This window comes from Myotis myotis, unplaced genomic scaffold (genome assembly GCF_014108235.1).
Source record: "Myotis myotis isolate mMyoMyo1 unplaced genomic scaffold, mMyoMyo1.p scaffold_m19_p_1, whole genome shotgun sequence".
In the NCBI taxonomy this organism is placed as follows: Eukaryota; Metazoa; Chordata; class Mammalia; order Chiroptera; family Vespertilionidae; genus Myotis; species Myotis myotis.
Genome location: NW_023416313.1, coordinates 58,705,283 through 58,726,259, shown reverse-complemented (window position 1 = coordinate 58,726,259; position 20,977 = coordinate 58,705,283). Strand labels below are relative to the sequence as shown.

Here is a 20,977-nt window from a genome sequence, read left to right as displayed (position 1 = left end):
CTCAATTGGCCTTTTCTCAATCTGTGCCCTTCAATTGGCACACCAGTAGATCGAAACTTTTGGAGTGTGGGAAGGAATGATCTGGTGGGTGAAGCAATCAACAGTCACAAAATGCTCATTTTACATATATTTATTGAGTTTAATTACCACTGAAGGAAAGCAAGGTCATATAAGAAATAATCTCAGTTTTAAAATACTATCTAATAGGGGAGCGGTAAGCTGTATAATATAACTCTATTACAGGATGAAAGTGATAAATACCCCCCAAATTGAATTAATATGTTGTTTCCCTATGACACAGGACAAAGCCAGAGATAGGATGTGAAGGGCCACAGATGATGTGCTGCTTTTTCTGAGTCAGTACATTCTAGTGCAGGACTAATATGCACATAGCACTTACTCTGTGTCAGGTGCTCTGAGCACTTCATAAAAAAATATGCTATTCACCTCAGACCCATAGAGTGTGTGTGTGCGTTCTGTGCCATTGAGTCGGCTCAACTCCTGGTGACCCTATGAATGAGTGAGGTCCACAATGTTCCACACTCAAAAGCCTGCTCAGCTCCTGTAGCATCCATTAGAATGGTTATCATAAAAAAAAAAAATCCAAAAAATAGCAAATGTTGGCAAGGATAAGGAGAAATTGAAACCCTAATGCACTGTTGCAGAGAATATAAATGCTACAGCCTCTGTGGAAAACAATATAACTATTCCCAAAAACACTTAAAATAGAATTACCATATGGCCCAGCAATACCCTTCCAGGGTATATACCCAAGAGAATTGAAAACAGGGTCTCAAAGAAACATTTGTACATCATGTTCATAGCAATTACTTACAATAGCTAAAATGTAGAAGCAATACTATGTCTATTGACAGATGCTACCTGTCACTGTGAATAAGCTAAATGTGGTATATGCGTACAATGGGACGTTATTCAGCCTTAAAAAGGAAAGGAATTCTGATGCATGCTACAACATGGATGACATTGTGCTAAGTAAAATAAGCCAGTCACAAAAAGATAAATACTGTATGGTTGCACTCATATGAGATACTTAGAGTAGTCAAAATCATAGGGACAGAAATAGAAACCTTGTTGCCAGCTTTGAGGGGAGGGAGGAAATGGGGGTTATTGTCTAATGGGTACAGAGTTCCAGTTTTACAAGATGGAGAGTTATGGAGCTAGGTAGTTCTGGCTGATGGTTGGACACTGTCATGAATGTATTTTTTATTTGTATATTTAATGTATTTGTATATTTAATATCACTGAACTGTACACTTAAAATGCTTATGGTGGTACATTTCATCTTATATGTATTTTACTACAATAAAAAATCCTTTTTCAAATAAGCTATTGAAACCAAGATCTAATGCTAATACCTAACCTGATTTCAGTTTCAGCCTCTCCCAGGAACGTCATCTTAAGTGGTTAATCTGGAATGTTCTCATCTGCATCAATGAGGTAATCTGCCTAATAGATCCCATTGTCCCTCCCAAATGAGGTGACCTCTCCAGAAACAATCCTTTTTTAAGTTTTTTTACTTCCTTGTCTCACCTTAAACACCTTTCCTTTTCTGTAGCTCCTTGAAGCTCCTTTCTACTTGCTCAGTGGAATGCTGCCCAATTCATAAATTGGTCAATAAAGCCAATTACATTTTAACATTTAAAAATATATACTAATTATATGCCTAACCCATGGAAACAGACAATAGTGTGGTGAAGGCCTGGGGTGGGGCAGGAACTGGATGGAAGGGGTCAGTGGGAGACATCTGTAATACTCTCAACAATAAAGATAAATTATATATATACTAGAGGCCCAGTGCATGAAATTCATGCACTGGAGGGGAGGGGGGGTCCCCTAGTCCACACTACACCCTCTCCAATCCAGACATCACTCTCACAATCCTGGACCACTGGCTCCTAATGGCTCACCTCCCTGCCTACTTGGTCACCCCTAACTGCCCCCCCCCCCGCCGGCCTGGTTGCCCCCAACTGCACCCCCCCCACACACTGGCCTGGTTGCCCCCAACTGCCCCCATCTGCCAACTGGGTCACCCCTCATGGCCCCCCTGCCAACATGGTTGCCCCACGCAGCGTGCTGTTCAGTTGTTTGGTTGTCCCTCACTAACCCCCCTGCCGGCCTGGCCATAGGCAGCTGTCTTTGTGAGGGTGTGAGGGTTAATTTGCATATTACCTCTTTATTATATAGGATATTATATATATATATATATATATATATATATAGAGAGAGAGAGAGAGAGAGAGAGAGAGAGAGAGAGACTATTGACATCCAGAGAAAGAATAACTTCTTATCAGAGGTAACAGAGAAGGCTTCTTGGAAAGGACACATCTATGTTGGACCTTGAAAAATTGATAGGAATTAAGGATGAAGGTTACAGGCAGAAGGAACTACCAAGCAAAAGCATCAAGGCAGAAAATTACAAAGCAAGGAAAGAGTGAAGGGAAGATAATGCACACAGGGGCACATGGCCTTGAATGCCTGGCTCGTGAGTTTAGAATTGACTTGGTAGGCAGTGAGAAGCTATTGCAAGCATGTGCAAGAGATATTTGTCTTGCTATTTTTGCTGAATCTCAACTATTAACACACAACATGAGAAGTGCTAACAAGATGAAAAAATTGTAATCATTAAAATATTGCATTTCCTCAGAAAAGCAACTATAATGTTTTCAAAAAGTTATTCCAACTGGTTCCTTCATAAACTTTTTGGAGTAATGAATACTATTATAAGTATTTTATAGAGTTCAATAGGGAAACATTTATGACTAAGTTTCTCCACCCACAGTAATTGATTACACCACAGTAATCTACACATTTTTATGTGTGAGTTGTGTTTCAATCAATTGGTGAGGCTCATTAGTCAAGGGGACAAAATTGGTTCTTGGGAGGGGTGAAAAATCCTATTATTTTTAAAGTATATATGTGCTACAGTTATAGATATAGTACATAAATGGATATACAGTATATCTGTGGTATTACAACTTCATGGAGTGGGGGGAGGGTGGAGACCGGAAAAAAATATTCAAAAAACCCCTTGGGAAAGTGATAATGAAAGAAATTTTTGAGAAATACTAGAGAGAACAGACATGGTACAAATTGTTCACATTGTCTCCATTTGAGTGGCCAGCCCATTAATGCCAGTGAAAACTCCGACCAGTCCTAGCCTGGTTCCCCTACCATTTGCTACAGCTAGAGCTTCAGCATGGTATCACCAGCTCCCACCTGTACATCCAAATCACACGAAATCTCTATAACAGCTCAGGTCTCTTTCACAACTGAAACATTTACAAAAATACAAATGCTGTTGCTCAAAACCTAGAAGAAAGCACAGCCACTGGAACAAATCTCCGGAGTAGGATTGCTTCATCACACAAACAGTCCTTCTTAGTCTAAAACATCTTGCTCTGGGAACTTAACACGGGAGCCAGAAAAACATCAGACAGATTTGGAGGGGGGCAGCTTTTGGCTAGCAACTGCAAAGTGACCTCACCCGTGAGAAGGCCTGAATATAAACTCCAGTCTTGGTAAACGAGACACATCCTGCAGGTCAAATGCACAGAAATATGAAGAGATCCAGCTGCAGCTCCCTTGGACAAGAGACCGGCACACCAGGCAATTTGATGGATTGGGCTCAAAGTCTCTCCCAAGGTAAGGTCGGAACAAGAGAGCGGCATCACAGTTCACATTGCTAGTGTGTAGTCCACCCCTGTTTTCCCAAACCCAATGAGAGTTCTGTCTGAAAAAAGACAGGGACATAGGACTCCAGGGATTGATGTGAGCAGCTGCTATGTTTACAGAGCTTGACTAAAAGGATGTGTTTCATCCCGCTGCATGAACGTCGTCATCCTTCACAGAGTATATGTGAAAAGAGGAGGCGTTCTAATGTCTGTTACAGAAGGCTCCATGACAATCTCCAGCAACATTCGGCTTCCATATTGATGGCCTTCATCATCATCATCATTATTTATTAAACCCTAGTCCAGTCACAGCTGGACAAAGCACCTCTTTTCCTCAAAATGACCCTATGAAGTAGGTATTACTATCACCCTCATTTGACAGATAAGACATGGAGACAGAGAGGTTAGGTAATTTGCCTAAGGTCACACAGCTAGAAAGTCTCAGAGCTGGGAATTTCTCTCTGAATCAATCCTTCTTTTCCAGAGAAAAGAAGGATTTTGAACATGGGCTTTATCTTCCAAGGGTTTGATTGGTGTAATTTAGATTGCCAGGTAGTAGAATTTATTTCTGGTAGTATTCAATGGCATCAGTGATTAGCACGACCCTATTAGGCCTGCTGAATATACTTTGTTAATCTAGCACCTGATAGGGAGGTAAGCACAAAAGATTGGAGGTACAAGAAAATGGCAGACATTGAACTTCAACTCCTATTGTCCTTCAATTTAGAATTTATCAATTCTGAATTAAAGCCATATATATATATATTAGCTGGGACAACTAGGTTCAAACTGACTCCACAGACCAAAGGTAAGAATTATTAAAAATAGCAGTTAGTTTTTTGGGGTTTGTTGTTGTTATTTTTAGTGTAGTGTGTTGTTGTGTGTTTTTTGCTTGTTTTCTTGAGTTTCGAGTTTTGCATATGTCAATATTGAAGAACAAATATCACAGATCATGTGTCACTGTCTCACAAAATGTCTTTACTTAATTGCACTTCAGCCCTTTTCCATTACCTATCCACCAAGGGATGCTATAGGAAACATCTAAAAGAAACATGATATTGCAAGGATGCTGTAAGGGTACCATTTGCTTTTTTACCTAGTGTCTTGCATGTATTTTCTGAAATTTTTTACATTATGAATTCTACCACTAATCATATTTACCACATTCTTTTGGTCAACTAGAAATTTAGAGTCAAATCTGCAACTTAACCTTGTAGTGGGTTGAAATGTGTCCCTCAGAAAGGTATGTTCAAGTTTCAAAACCCTGGTACCTGTGAATGGAACCTTATTTGGATATAGGGTCTTTGCAGATGTAATTAAGATAAAGTCATACTGGATGAGGATGGGCCATAGATCCAATTACTGGTGTCCTTCTAGGAAAATAGGACAGAGAGATTCAGAGGTGACACATGCGGGAAGAAAGCCATGTGAAGACAGAGATAGAGATTAGAATGATACAGCTACAAACCAAGGAATGCCGGAGATTGTTGGAAGCCACCAGAAGCCAGGAAGAGGTAAGGAAGGATTATTCCCTAAAGCATTCTTAAGGAGCCTGTGCCTGCTGATTTCAGATTCCTAGCCCCTAGCACTTTGAAAAAAATAAATTCCTATTGTTTTAAGCCATTCAACTTTTGGTTATTTGTTCTGGCAACTGTTAGGAACTAATAGAAGTTTTTGTACTGATAAATGGCACTGTTATACCAAATTCCCAAAAATGTGGAAGTGACTTTGGAATTAGATAATGGTTAGTGGTTGGAAGAATTTTGAGGCATATGATAGAAAAAGTCTAGATTTCCTTAAAGAGGTTGTTGATAGAAATGTGAACATTAAAGGAGATTCTGGTGAGGGCTTAGAAAGTGTTCGCAAGAGTAAGACCACCAACTCCAATTAGTTCTTAAGCAGCAAGTGAGGATTTATTGAAAGCTGGCCAGCGGCTGCCGTAGGCGTGTTCTCCTACGACAGCCCCGACCCTGGTTCCATGCCAGCCTTTTATTCCCAAAAACCATACAACGGTTGGCTAAACACACACAAAGTTACCTGGGATACATTAATCAACACTGCCCCGTTACCAAGGTATTCATTAATCAACTTGCCCAGTTGCTCTAGCTACTAATACCAACTTGCCCCATTTCTCTAGCTACTAATATCAACTTGCCCCGTTTCTCTAGCTACTAATATCAATTTGCCCCATTGCCCCAACTACTAATATAAACTTGCCCCGTACCCTAGGCTACCCTCGACCACAGTTGGTTCCATTTCCCCAGTACAAGAGGGGCTTAACTGTAACATAAGAATTGAGAACCACAGAGAAATCTTCTATCTTAGAGAATGCATATATTATCATGAACAAAATGTTGGTAGAAATATAAATGTTAACGGTAATACTGGTGAGGTCTCAGAGGGAATGATGAACATGTTACTGGACACTAGAGAAAAAGCAACCCTTGTTATAAATCAGCGGGAACTTTGCTTAATTATCTTCTGTTGGGTGGAAAGCAAAACTTGTGATGAACCTGAGTATTGAGCTAAGGAGATTTCCAACATATGGGAGGCAGAGCCTGTTTTTCCTTGCTGTTTATAGTAAAACTAGAGGCCCGGTGCACAAAAATTTGTGCACTCGGGGGAAGGGGGGGTTCCTCAGACCGGCCTGTGCCCTCTCGCAGTCTGAGACCCCTCAGGAGATAACGACCTGCTGGCTTAGGCCTGCTCCCGGGTGGCAGAGGGAAGGCCTAATCCCTAGGTGCAGTCCCTGGTTGGGCTCAGAGCAGGGACGATTGGGATGTTGGGGCGCCACCCCGTCATGCACAGAGCAGGGCAGATTGGGAGGTTGCGATGCCACCCTCAGTCACGCTCAGGGTAGGGCCAATTGGGGGGTTGGGGCACCACCCCCTGTCACACTCAAGGCAGGGTCGTTGGGGAGGTTGTGGCACCACCCCCTGTCACGCACAGAGCAGGGCCCATCAGGGGGTTGGGGCTCCATACCCTGTCACGCAGAGCAGGGCCCATCAGGGGGTTGGGGCGCTGCCCTCTATCACCCACAGAGCAGGGCCGATCAGGGGGTTGGGGCCCTGCCCTCTATCACCCACAGAGCAGGGCCAATCAGGGGGTTGGGGCGCCTCCACTGTCACACTCAGGGCAGGGCCGATGGGGAGGTTATGGCTCTACCCCATCACACACAGAGCAGGGCCCGTGGGGGGCGGGGAGGTTGGGGCCCAGCCCCCTGTCACACACAGAGCTGCAGGGCGATCAGGGGGTTTGGGCGCTGCCCCCTGTCACGCTGATCCCAGTGCCGGGAGGCATATTACCCTTTTACTATATAGGATAGAGGCCTGATGCACGGGTGGGGGCTGGCTGGTTTGCCCTGAAGGGTGTCCTGGATCAGGGTGGGGGTCCCCACTGGGGTGCCTGGCCAGCCTGGGTGAGGGGATGATGGCTGTTTGCAGCTGGTCACACACCCTTCAGGGTGGGGGTCCCCACTGGGGTGCCTGGCCAGCCTGGTTGAGGGGCTGAGGGCTGTTTTCAGGCTGGGACTGAAACTCCCAACTGCTCCTTTTTTTCTTTTTTTTTTTTTATTATGGGCCAGCTTTAGCTCTGAGGCCTCGGCTGCTGAAAACAGGTTTCTGGCCTTTGTTTACCGTCTGTATTTGATACAATGTTGCGGTCCGGCTGGCTGAAGCCCCGCTGAGTAAAGCAGCTTTCTGGGGGTTTTTTAGATTCTTTATTCACAGCATAGCTGCTGAGAGTTGCAGCTGAGAGTCCGGCAAGTCAGGCGGGGAACGTTGGAGTTCTCCGTCACTGAAGCAAGCAAGCCTCCCTGTTCGCATCAGCTGCCTGGCTGCCGGCCGCCATCTTGGCTGCCAGTTAATTTGCATATCTCGGCCCTACTCTGTGAGTGACAGGGGATTAGCCAATGGGAAGGGTAGCGGTCGTACACCAATTACCATGTTTCTCTTTTATTAGTGTAGATGTGAGAGGGAAGAGATAAGTGGAGGAAGAAGCTACTTAGCAAAAATGAACCAGAACTTAATGATTTTGAAAATTCTCAGCCTTCAGATAGCGAAAGAACATCAAGGGTATAGCTGGACAACCTTCTGCTAGCAAGGCTTGTGAATGTGACCCATGGATCTGGTCAACCTTCTCAGCAGAAGCCAGAAATACAGATGGACTTATCTAGAAAGAACCCTCTTTTCTGATGGTTTGGACCCCTATAGAGTGCACAGGAGACCAACAATTTCTTGAGAATGTTGTACCAGCAGGAAGAGGGACAGAATGAAATAAAGGCTGTCAGACTTCCAACATTTATTATGGCTACAAACATGTGTTATTCTTCAAGGAAAAGGAAGAATGATTCCTGTTATGGACTGAATTGTGTTCCCCAAAAATTCATATTTTAAAGTCCTAATCCCCGGTATCTCAGAAATTGTCGATATTTGGAGATAGGACCTTTAAATTAGGTCAACAAATATGACTGATGTCCTTAGAAGAACTTAGGCTACAGGCACCACAGAATAAAGACCATGTGAAAAATTCTGTTATCTAAGTTACCAGTGAGTGGTATTTTGTTATAGTAGCCCTAGCAAACTAGCCCATGGTGTAAGCAAGGAGGAGGGTCCTTCCTATAGGTGTTATGAACTAAATTGTGTGTCCCCCACCACCATCCCAAAATCCTATATGTTAAAACCTTAACCCCCAATGTTGCTGAATTTGGAGATAGAGCCTTTAAAGAGTTAATTAAGATTACATTAGGTCATAAGTTGGAGCTCTAATCTAATAAGACTTGTGTTCTTATAATAAGAGGAAGAGACACCAGGGATGCATGAGCACAGAGAAAAGGCCATGTGAGAAGACAGCCACCTACAAGCAGAGGAAAGAAGTCTGGGGAGAAACCAACCCAGTTAGCATCTTGATCTTGGACTTCTAGCCTCTAGAACTGTGAGAAAATAATTTCTGTTATGTAAGCCACCCACTGTGCAGTATTTTGTTATGGTATCCCTAGAAAACTAGTACATGGTATAAGCAAGGAGGGTCCTACATGCTGGCTCCTGGCCAAGGTAATTATCCACACTATTTTCATTGCAACTTTCCTTCATCTATACTCACTACCTCCTGGGAATTTCCACTACTCCCAGGGAGCCATGCCTCTTCTGACAAGGAGTACATGCCTTGCCTCTTACACCCTTAATAGGCAGGAATAATGATATTCTCTCATGTCACCCAGAAACTTGTGCTACGTATAACAAAAAGCCTCATTCAGTGCTTGAGGATTGACTCTTGGGTTCTCTAGTCCTTCACTTGAATCAGAAGATCTTAGCTTCATGGAACCCCTGAGTGCAGGAGCTCATAGCTAGGCTTTAGGAGCTTACCCACAGCTTTCAACAAACTCTCAAAGGGACTCATAGCACTAGAAGGTTAAAAAATATGTACGCTTTGTTGTTGACTTTATTAAACCCTTCTCCCCAATACTGATGTTATAGAGGTCAGTTCCCATGCAGTAATGTGACAAGTTCTTTATTACTCAAAGTTCTCCCATCACATTTAGACACTGGATAAGCTTCTAAATCTGAGCTACAACTTTATTTGTTAAATGAGTATTGTTGTAGGTTTACTGTCCTCAGCTTCATGAACTGTATTTTATAAAGGACAGCTGCAAGAAACAATAAGAGTTTGGATATTTGCCCATGAACATTCCCAAAATAAAACCATACTTAAAAGACATTATGGATTCAAGGTCCTTTTATTGTTTCAAAATTGTTGTGCCCTTGCCAGGTGGCTCAGTTTGTTGGAGCATCGTCCCATACAACAAAAGGTTGTGGGTTTGATTATGATCACTGCTTCTCTCACATCTATGTCTCTCTCTCTCTCTCTCTCTCTCCCCCCCCCCCTCTCTCTCTCTTCTTCCTCCTTCTCTCTCTATAAATGATGGAAAACATATCCTGGGGTTAGGATTTTAAAAAAATTTATATTTTCTATTTGTAAGCAATACAGTGAAAAAAAGAAATACAGTGTTGTAAGTTAATAAGACCTAGAGAAAACATTCAGCATAACAGAGTTGAAATTCTCAAGCTTTGCCATCTACAAATGAACCCCCTAGGTACATACTTACATTTACTAGTAAGAGATAAATCCAGTTTTCTCTAACCAAATTATTTTTTATCTTAACATAAATTTCTATAAGAAATTTCATTTCAGTCACTTCATAGAAACATAAAATACCAATTTTTGTATTAGAAAAAATATGTTCGTCAGTCAAATCTTTTTTTCCATTGCCCTCTAGCTAAAACTTTCTCTATATTCTCATTGACCTAAAATAAATCACCTAAAATAAATCTCGTAGAATTATCTCAAATAAGTGGGGAATGGTAGTAGAATAAGGAGTTGACATTGTGGGTCCAAGAAAAATTTCCCTTAGCTAAACTGGGCAAAATCTTGAGAAATACTTGTCCTGCATACCCTGCAATAGTCCCGCCACACCGGTGGCCCTCAGGAGTGTTGGGGAAATGGTGTCTGTGTCTCCCGCACTTCTCAGACCCAGATGTGCACAGAGGCAGAGAAACAAAGTCAAATACAGCCTACCCCTTTGATCTGTTCTCCAAGGAGACTGTCCACACCCCAGACCTTGGCTGAGGAAAAACATCCCATTGTCTGAGGCAAAAGGACATCACGTCATTTCATCCTGTGCCTGGAAAGGCAGCTTGAAACAAGTCATCCTGATTCTAGAGGCGTGAGACTCTTCCCAGCTGCGCCATGACTTGTTTTCAGTTCCTGGGCAAATTGCCCAGTTTCCTCTGCTCCCAAATTTCCCCAACTGCAAAAGAGAGATAATTCTCGTTACCTTTCTCTTGTGGTGTTCTGAAAATTAAACAGGGCAAAGGTTTCTAAAGTGCTTGGAGGCAACTGTTGAAGGCAGATTTACCTAGAACTAGAGGTGGGTTTTTATTTATTTTTGTTGTTGGTTTGCTTTTGGCCTGAATTGGGCATAAATGTAGGAAATCTAAATTAAATTACATTACAATCATTCACCCCATGTTGATGAAGCACTTACAGTATGCAAAGCACTGTGCTAGGCACATGGAGAATAGAGAGGGGGCACATTTCTACCCTCAACTAGCTCATAGCTCACTCAGGAGGTATTATAGCCTAGAGGTTGACTAACTCAACACAGCCCCATGCTATAGATATGGCTGCTGAAGCTTAGGAAGGTTATATACCTTTTCTGAGGTCATACATTTAGGAAGTGTATGACCCAGGATGCAAACCCAGGATGCGTGGCCTCAAAGCATGCATACTTTACCACTATACACACTTCCCTCAAGTGGGAACTTACTAATACTCACTTCATATAGATTGTGAGGACCAACTAAAATAATGCATTAAAAAATGTGAGCAGCCCCAGCCGAGTCCCAGGTCAAGGACATACGCCAGGCTTAGTGCTCAATCCCCAGTAGGGGGCATGCAGGAGGCAGTCAATCAATGATTTTCTCTCATCATTGATGTGTCTTTCTCTCTCCCTCTCCCTTTCTCTCTGAACTCAATAAAAATATTTTTTTAAAAAAATGTTAGCACAGCCCTAGCCGGTTTGGCTCAATGGATAGAGTGTTGACCCACAGACCAAAGGGTCCCGGGTTCAATTTCATTCAAGAGCACATTCCTCAGTTGCAGGCTCCATCCCTGGCCCTGGATGGGTGTGTGCATGAGACAACCAATCAATGTGTCTCTCACACCAATGTTTCTCTCTGTCTCTCCCCTTTCATTCCATTCTTACTAAAAATCAACGGGAAATATCCTCCAGTGAAGATTAACAATAACCAATATGTTAGCACAGTGTCTGGAGCATTATAAATGTGCAATAAATGTAGAAGTAGCAGTAGAGGAGATCAGACTCATATATAAATAACAAGAATGTCAAATCAAAACTAAATGCATGCCTACTTATGGGAAAAATCCTTCTTATAAACCAGTCATTATACAAGGGGTTTCAGTAAGGAGTTGTGTTGGGGAAGAATAGTTTATGACCTGCAACATTTGTGAATCAGCATACAAGTGATCTGTAATATGAAGGAGTGGTGCTCTGTACATACATAAATTTCTGAAGGTCATTTACAGAAAGGTTAAAGTATCTCAAGTACCCTGCTATTATTAAAATTCAGACTGTTTTCCTGAGAATAATTTCCAATTAAGCAATGTGGAAATGCATCTGCTACAATTCTTCTCTCCTTTCTTAACCCCCACCTCTAATTTCCTTTAGGAAGAAAGAACAGCATGGAGTTTCTTTTCAAAGTCTTAAAATAAAAATCCCCTAAAAAGGCATCCTGCTTATAAAACCTTTTAGAGTTGTTTGGAGGGGAAAAAATGCATAAAGAGCCAAGCGCTTATATTCTGGCCAAGTTATGAGCTTCTGAGAACAAGAGCTTGAGGGGAAGACTGTTAACTCTCTCCCTGTTGGTTTGCACTGCTCATAAAGCTCATCGCTCCCTCGCGAGAGGCCAGCCTGCCAGAGAACTGCAGGAATCTGCAACAAAAGCGATGACAGTCTGAAATACACCCGGTGCCACCTCCTAACTGGTCCGTCACCTCAGACCCTGACTAGTTGACAGAGCGGCAGAATTGCAACTCCAGTAGGCTCAAATGTGTTTCTGTGCAAAGAAGCAAAGCTAATGAGGGAAGAGATTTAAAGAGTATTGGGAATTTGTCAAACTTTCATTCACTGGCTGTGTGCAAAGAGGGGATTCAACTTCCATTTTCTGCTAAGGCTCTGGGTCCAGCCGCCTACCTGAAGGTAAATTTTAACAAGTTTACTCGATCATCTAATTGCATGTGCTTAACTGATTTGCATGATCTGATAAAAATATCTAAGATTTTTGCCTAATACAAAGCCATTCATTTATTTTTTTTAAACTTTTGTATGATTTATAGAAAAGCTACTTAATAGGGAATTTTAACTCTTGTATTCATGTTTCCTTTTCTTCTCTAAGATTAAATAGCAAGTACTAATAAATGATGGTTTTAGTATAGAGCAAGAATAGAAATGTAGAATTATTGTCAGCTAGAATTTCATTCAGATCTTGGTTAAGTCTGAACCCTGAGCTGTGTTTTGTAGAAATACTTTACTAATTATACTAAATAAATCATAATGAAAGTCTTTTTAAAAACTTTCAAATCAAAGCAATTTGTGCATTTTTCATATCTAAATCATGTGAAGTTATTCATCACCACCATTGCCCCAGTCTGTACTTAACAGCAATGTAGAAATGGACCATTTTGCTTTTCCAAAAGGTAGACAAATCCCTAATACTGTATTCATCCTTGATTATTTTTTAGTTATTGTGACTATTTTTCCTTTCCTGATTCACTCTTATAGTTTTATGACAAATTGTCTCTTGTTTCCTTCTCTCATTTTTACATAAAATTTCTCTAATTCCCAATGATGTCTTATTTAAGAAGGGGGAAAGAGGGAGGGGACTCAAAGAGCTAAAGAGGTTATGACAGCTCTTATATTGTCAGGCACTATCATTTCTTGCTCTATCTTCTAAAATAAAAATTAAAATGCAAGTCATGCTCACTCATTCCTCCCGGTATTAGAGGTCACCCTGCAGGAGGAAACCATGCTCTCAGCTGCCGATCGATACTGTTGATAGTATAACCAAGAGGGACTGCAGAAAGAGTATCTCTCTTGTACAGCCTTTAATCTGCAAAGAGGTTAAATATGTCACCTTGGCCTTGTAGCCGAGCTGTCCTCTGGCCCAGGGCCAAAGTGCACCGAATAGAGATGCTCCCTTGGTCCAACGCAGCAGAAATCTTTTTTTTTTAATTGCACCTTTTCATGGATTCCAGCTTTTTCAGTTCTCCGCTAAACCTTGATGGTTATGAACATTGTTAACGAGGACTATTAAAAAAAAAAGGGGGGGGGGGACGCCCATCTTGGGAAGATTTAAGTACATATTTCTCTTCATTCGACAAGATCTAGCAAAGCCAAGCCATGGGTTTCATCTACTTATCATCCAATCAACTAATGCTGCTTTCCACATTTTGGAAAAGAATATGTACATGTTATTAATAAATCTTGCCTTTTTTCTTTCAGGAACTTTCTGTACAGCCATTTAGCAATTAGAGTGTTGGATTTCCTTTCCAGGTCCTTTGGGATATAATCCCCAATAGTTTCTCGTGAGCAGTTTCAGTTATCAACTAAGTAAAAATAATACATAGCAATGACAAAAATAAAATAAATAGTGATGTATCTGGATGACTCCAAAAAACTATTCATTTTCTTTTCCTCTTGCCTGGGTGTTATTTTTATTCAGTTGATTTGTAAGACTATGCAAACACTGTTATTTTAGTGAAGTTTAGCACAATGTTCCAAACATGTTGGGAATCTTTTTTCACCAAGAACATAAAAAACTGTTGTTAAAAGACTTCAGGTGCCCTTTAACCTCACATATCATTCTGTAACAACCCTTAGCGAAGGAGAAGGGGACCCCATATATCCAGGAGAATTTCCCCAGTAGACCTAGCTGCCCAAGAGATGCCCAACTAGGCCAGAGTCTCATTTATGCAGGGCCCACAGGGCATCTTCCCCCAAAAGCTGAGTCTGCAATGGTGGTCCACCTGGGGCTAGCCTGGTTTTTGTCCTGGGCATCAAAAGGTAGACAGCCCTAGGCGGTTTGGCTCAGTAGATAGAGCATCGGCCTGCAGATGGAAGGGTCCCGGGTTTGATTCCCGTCAAGTGCACAGGCCCGGGTTACGGGATTGATCCCCAGTAGGAGGCATGCAGGAGGCAGCCAATCAATGATTCCCTCTCATCACTGATGTTATTGATGTTTCTATCTCTCTTTCCCTCTCCTTTCCTCTCTGAAATCAATATATATATATATATATATATATATATATATATATATATATATATATATATTTAAAAAGGTAGAATTCTGGAGAACAGAGCGACTGTGGGTAGGTCGTATAATAAAGTGAATAAGACTCTGGGAGCATCCCGACCTGGTTCACATCTGGGCTTTACCAGGCTCTGGACAAAGGACTCTTTGCGCCTCAGTTCCCTCATTTGTGGAAGTGGGGATCATAACATTAGAAACACGTTGTAATAATTTAGTGAAGAAAACAGCTACTCCTGGTACATATGAAGTGATCAATTGATCATAGCTAATATTAAAGCACTAGCCTACCTACATGTCCTGAATGGAACCCTGTGGAAAGGGAGTTAGCGCCAGGTTTTCCCTTGGGGTTTCTTCCTTATATGTACAAGCTTTGCTGTGTAATAAAATGTCAATGCCAAGTCTCTGCCTCAGAGTCAGCACAGCAGCATGGATAGAGCATGGGCTCAGAGTCTAACACTCTTGGATATGAATCCTGACTCTGCCCCTTACAGGTTGTGATGTGAGCTTGGCAGTCACATCACACCTCCTAGGCAGTTGTTTCCGTAGTGTAGTGGTTATCACGTTCACCTCACACCTCCAAGACTCAGCTTGCCCATTTATGAAGCAAATAGTGATAATACAACCCACAACTTGGGTTTTTGTAGGAATTAAATGAATTTTTTTAATGCTAAATATAGCTCCTGACAGAGTACTGAACACACAGTGTTTGGTTATGCACTTGGAGTCATTTTTCTGGTAGTAAAACTGGGGACCAAGAAAGAAATATTCTTTAAATGAATTATCTTTTTTTACCCAAAGAAATGAAAAAAAAAAAAATCTGACACTACTGTATTCCCCTGGGGGCCTCAACATGAAGCATGTATAACTGTGAGTCTTTATGCTTCATCAATTAGTTGATTCTTAATGGCCAAGTCAAATGAAACCAAAGAGAGTTTTCTGTTTCGGATTGCCATTAGGGAGAGTGAGAAGAAATGCTGCTTTGCAGTTAATTCTCTTTTATTGGCCTACTTGGACAGGGGAGACGGCCCCAGCATTTCTCCTTTCTTATCTTTTCTAAAGGCAATAATAGGGGTTTTGACTTGCTCTAGGGGGTAGTTTTCCTCTCTAACTGAAATTCAAACCAGAGGGTTTGGTTTTTGTTTTTGTAAACCTCTCCCCCCATGTTCCTATCATTGAAATGTCAGCTGCTTTTTCTGGCTACATGTAGCAGGAGCCGCCTGTCGTCATAGCAATGAAAGGGTATGGAGAGACTCGAGTTTCGTGACCACTCTGTGAAATAACTCTTAGCCTGCTTTAAAATCCTTCTTTAGAAATGTAGTCTCTAGTCCTGGCTTGTTTCCTTCCTATTATGCAACCATGTTATGTATACCAATTGCAGCAGTTAAATGTTTCCTTTAAAGATTCAATGAATAGATGTTAAGAAAATGAACAAGGAAACTACTAAAACAGCGACCAGTTTACTGTGGCGTGCAAGGGAAAAACAACTGGGAAGACAATGAAAGAGAAAGAAAAATGACCTCACTTCATAGCACATACTTCACACCCGGAATAAATCCATTTTCCCAGTTCCCACCGCCTCCTCCCAACTTCAGGATGTGTGATGGTCTGGTGGTTATCTAGAGGGATTCTGGGGCAGGCGGCCTGGACTCTAATCCTGGCCCTCATACTTTCGAGTTTTTGCCTCTGTTTTCTAATATGTAAAATAGCGATGATAACAATAGTCATAAAGTCATCTTGGGAATTGAATGAGATAGTGTATGTGAGGCTCTTATAACAGTATCTGAACAGTGGTAATGGTTGGCTGTTAAGCTTGACAAGCTTCACTTCCCCCTAATTGTTAAATGGAGATAACAGGAAATTCTTAAGATTGTAGGATTAACTGAAATAATAGTGACTTTAACTGCTCAGAGTGTAGTAGTTCTCTTACTATTTTTCATCATGAGCTCTAACTCTAATAAGAATGGCTTTTTCCAAGTTGGACTCTCCCAGTTGTAAACGAAGGCCTCATAAGCATTATTGTATAAATGTGAACCACTGAATTCCCAAAGAGAAAAAAAAGAAATGGGGTTTTATTTCCACATTTATAAAGAGTAAAAAAGATGCTTCTCATCCTGATTAACATTCTCATATTTCATGAAATAATTTCGTTAAAGCTTTCTATATGCAACTCTAACATCAGTGCCTTGCTCACTGGATCCACTCTGTACTTACTTCACGCAAGTATGTCATCAATCCTCTGGATGTTGTTTGTAGTGCACATCTTGGAAAGCTGCTGACGCTGCACATTGGATCCCCATGCAGGCATTCTCACTCCCTGGCAAGGATCTCTCCATGTAATTGCTTACTCGGTCGCTTTTACCAGGGCTCTTTAAAAAGGGCTTATTTGAATCCACTGTAGTCTGTAAAGTGTGGCTTTCTAAAATTGTTCAGTTCCAACATTTGCAATGAAGTCATACCTCAAGAATAATTACTAATCTGCTTTCAATATCTTTATCTCCTTTTTTATTGTCATGGTGACGATCTTAAGAACATAAATAAGCATTATTAGAGATCATCTTAGGCTGTTTTCTTGAAATGGTACTTTGTTGTTCAAAATGAAGTACTTGAGAAAATGGCCTTTAATGTGAGAGACCTTAGAATGACTGGAATATAAAAACAAGTCCCTCTTTTTTATAGCGTGATTTTAGGGGGTGAAAATTTTCAAATTATATCTAATGTGCATTTTACATAATTATACACTGAGGTAAGTGCTAAGAAGGCAAAGCACTTTTGTTCTAAGTATGTGAAGAGCCTGACCTCTCTGCTCAAGGTCAGTGATGGCTTTCCTTGATCCAAAGGTTAAACAAGGTTAACTCTGTGGTGTGGGGGTGGGTATATGTTGGGTGGTGGTAGTTGGGGTGAGTGGATGCTGACAGGAGGATTCCGAGAGGGTAAACACTTTGCACAAAGACCCTGCAGCAGGAGGGGTCATGGCCTATTCCAGGAACAAAGAGAAGGTCAGCTCCTCTGCACAAAGGGCAAAGTAGTGAGAAATGCAGGCCCCAAGCAACTCCCCATAATGTCCTCTTACCTGAGCACTATAGATATTTATCCTCTCCTTGATTTAATGTGTATCTTTACCATTTTTGTTGAATTCTTGTTAGAGTTAAAGTTCCTATAGGCATGACCCATGTTTAACACTAGCTCAGACCCCCATGGTGAAAGGTTCAGCTAGGAAGAATGAAGGTCAGAACTCCAGAAAAGTCTGTACTTTGAGACTGAGCGTATTATATACACGCACAGGGCTGGACATCTTGATGTCAGATAGTGGTGACTCAACCGAGAACTCGAAATAGAAGAGCATCTTTTTTAATCCTTCAGATGACTTTAACCCCAAGCTGTAAAGCTCTCCCTAGAGACTCATTAATATTCTAAAAGCCCTAAAGCATCAGTGTTAACTCCAGATCAGGTAATAACAGGTATAAGTTAGCCAAAATAAGACTAAAGGATTTTCTCTCTGATACCGAAGGCTTTGGCTATCATATAAAGATAGGGTGAAGGAGAATGGTCTGTTTAAGGATGACTATGAAGCACTTACAATAATCATTTTGTTTACTACATTTCCCTGAAAGAAAATTTTTTCATAGTTAGAGTAATTACTAAAAATAGCAGCCTACAGGCTTCCTCTGATATAAACGAATTCAACAGAAGATACCTGTCCTTATTTGGAAGTGTGAATGTACATACTCCAGGAAGTGATATGCCAATAGTGGGAAGAAAAATAAAATAATGGGGGAAACCTCTCCTTCTTCTAGGGTATGTGGTATGTCTTTCACCTTGAGACCAGATAGTATGAACAATTAAGTACTACCCATCTGCCTTGAAAACCAAACATGCTGAAGCAAGTTACCTTGGTCCAGAAGGAAAGGAGAAGGACTTGCAAGTTTGGCTGAGGTTGCCAACCAAGGAGCCAATGACTGGAGAGGAACTCAGGCAAAATGAGGAAAATTCAATTAGAAGGACTTGGAGCAATAACCCCCAGCATTGAAATGTCCTAGGAGTCATTGATATGGCTAATACAGAGAGGGAAAACAATAGCCCCCAAGCCTGTTCCTCCCTTTGGAGGCATGGGTGGCCACTCAAGTTCAGTGGTCAGACAACTTTTTAAATGCTTAAGAGAAAAAGAAAGAGAAGGAAAGTAAAGAGAGAGAAGAGTTATAGTGAGACACGAAGTGCTCAGTGGAGACAGATTGTTAGGGTAAGTAGATTTAAGTGGCAAGGCAACATGCAGAACTTCAAAAATAACATTTACCATATTAAATGTAAATTTAAATTAATGGTCTAAATTAATTATATTCATGTTCTTTAAAAGCTATAGAAACTGACTAGAAATCATATACAAAAATCTACTCTGACCTAATCTTATTCTAACTTAAACTTGTAGAAATTATTATAGAAACTAAAATGGAACCAATCTACACTAATAAAAGACAAACATGCAAATTGACCATACCTTCACTATGCCTTAAGCCACGCCCACCAGCCAATCAGAGCAACTATATGCAAATTAACCCAACCAAGATGGAGGCTGGCAGCCATGGAGCTGGAGCTAGCAGGAGACTTGGTTTCCCCAATAATGGAGGAAGCCAAGCTTCCCGCCTGCCATGGCTGGCTCTGAGCTCCACTCAAAGCAACAAAGTTTCAATTATAGAAGGTAAATAAACCCCAGATACCTGCTTTCAGCCAGCAGGTATCTGTGGCCACGGAGCTGGAGCGAGCAGGAGGCTTGGGTTGCCCCTGGCAATGGAGGAAGCCAAGCTTCCCTCCTGCCCACCCTGGCCGGCTCTGAGCTCCTCTCAAGGCTACAAAGTTTCAATTATAGAAGGTAAATAAATCCCAGAATAAAAAGAAAAAAAGGAGAGGCTGGGAGCTCCTGAAAATAGCCCTCAGCCCCTCATCCAGGCTGGCCAGGCACCCCAGTGGGGACCCCCACCCTGAAGGGGGTGTGACCAGCTGAAAACAGCCATCATCCCCTCACCCAAGCTGGCCAGGCACCCCAGTAGGACCCCCACCCTGATCCAGGACACCCTTCAGGGCAAACCAGCCGGCCCCCACCCATGCACCAGGCCTCTATCCTATATAATAAAAGAGTAATTTGCAAACTGACCCTAACAGCAGAATGACTGGGAATGACTGGTCACTATGACACATACTGACCACCAGGGGGCAGACGCTCAATGCAGGAGCTGCCCCTTGGTGGTCAGTGTGTTCCCACAGGGGGAGCTCTGCTCAGCCACAAGCCAGGCTGATGGCTGCCAGTACAGCGGTGGTGGTGGGAGCGTCTCCTGCCTCCTCAGCAGCGCTAAGGATGTCCAACTACAGCTTAGGTCTGCTCCCTGCTGGTAAGTGGACATCCCCCGAGGGCTGCCGGGCTTCCAGAGGGATGTCTGACTGCCAGCTTGGGCCCAATCCTCCAGGGAGCGGGCCTAAGCCAGCAAGTGGACATCCTCCAAGGGGTCCCAGACTGCAAGAAGGCATAGGCCGGGCTGAGGGACCCCCACGAGTGCACAAATTATTGTGCACTGAGCCTCTAGTTACAAATAAGAACTCAAAATAAACCAGATTACACAAAGCCTATTTTGGGGTTTTGTGTGCAAATTCACTTCTAAATCTAGATGGAGAGTGATGTTCTAGGGTGTTCCAAACTTTAAGTGCCCTCCCTTTCTCTGGGAGATAGAAATTTTAGGACACCAGGAATCAGAGGGTTTCATTCACAGAAAGATCCTATGTTCCTTACCAAATGAAATGTCCAAGGAATATTTGCTCTTACATGCACAGCTTTCCTACCCCCACCTGAAGGGCCATGCACTCTGTCTTGGAGGTGCTGGACACACGCGTAGCCCTTTCTGCCTGTGCCTTTCAGACCAATCTCTGCACGCTTGCCTGGGCTACCTCTCCAGCTACAGGAAAAATATTCAGGCCCCTTTCCTTATTTTTCCAGGGACAAAACTTGTAGGCCTGCTGAGAAATCTAATTACAACCTCCTGTCAGGGTGAAAATCCTATTACAACCTCTCCCATGGTCAGAGCCAATCCTTTTGATGTAAAAGGAAGCAAAACAAAGAGGTTTCAAGCAGGGGATGTGCCTGTGTTCTGCCTTCCCTCCGAGGCAACTAGACAGAAAGGTTGCAGTGACCTTGGCTTGCTTGGCTTGGAAACAGTGGTCATGATCTATTGCTACCACCACTCCCATAAGAAGGAAGAATTCTTTCATATCTAATGCGGAATTTTTCTGAGGATTTTTCAAGGATTCATTTAATGGGCAAAACAAATTCTGAACCACTCTCTGCACACCCATTTTTTATTCAGTCAGATAACTTCTCTTACTGAACTTGGAATGTAGTGTTAGACAAGAAAAAAA

General features: G+C 42.0%; 1 protein-coding gene across 5 annotated transcripts in view; it reads left to right on the top strand.

Moving 5' to 3' along the window:
* The first annotated feature begins 3,544 nt into the window (after positions 1-3,544).
* The window catches only part of SPARCL1 (SPARC like 1), a 59,221-nt gene continuing 41,788 nt past the window's right edge, over positions 3,545-20,977 (top strand). For 4 of the 5 annotated variants that reach the window (XM_036339259.1, XM_036339250.1, XM_036339268.1 and 1 more), the window contains exon 1: positions 12,110-12,468. Coding sequence is in view for 1 of the 5 variants with exons in the window: in XM_036339239.1 (XP_036195132.1) it covers positions 3,567-3,663 (97 nt within the window). In the remaining 4 variants the exon portion in view is untranslated. Of the gene's footprint in view, positions 3,664-12,109; positions 12,469-20,977 lie in introns of those variants that run through there. The other variant, XM_036339239.1, reaches the window with a different exon arrangement.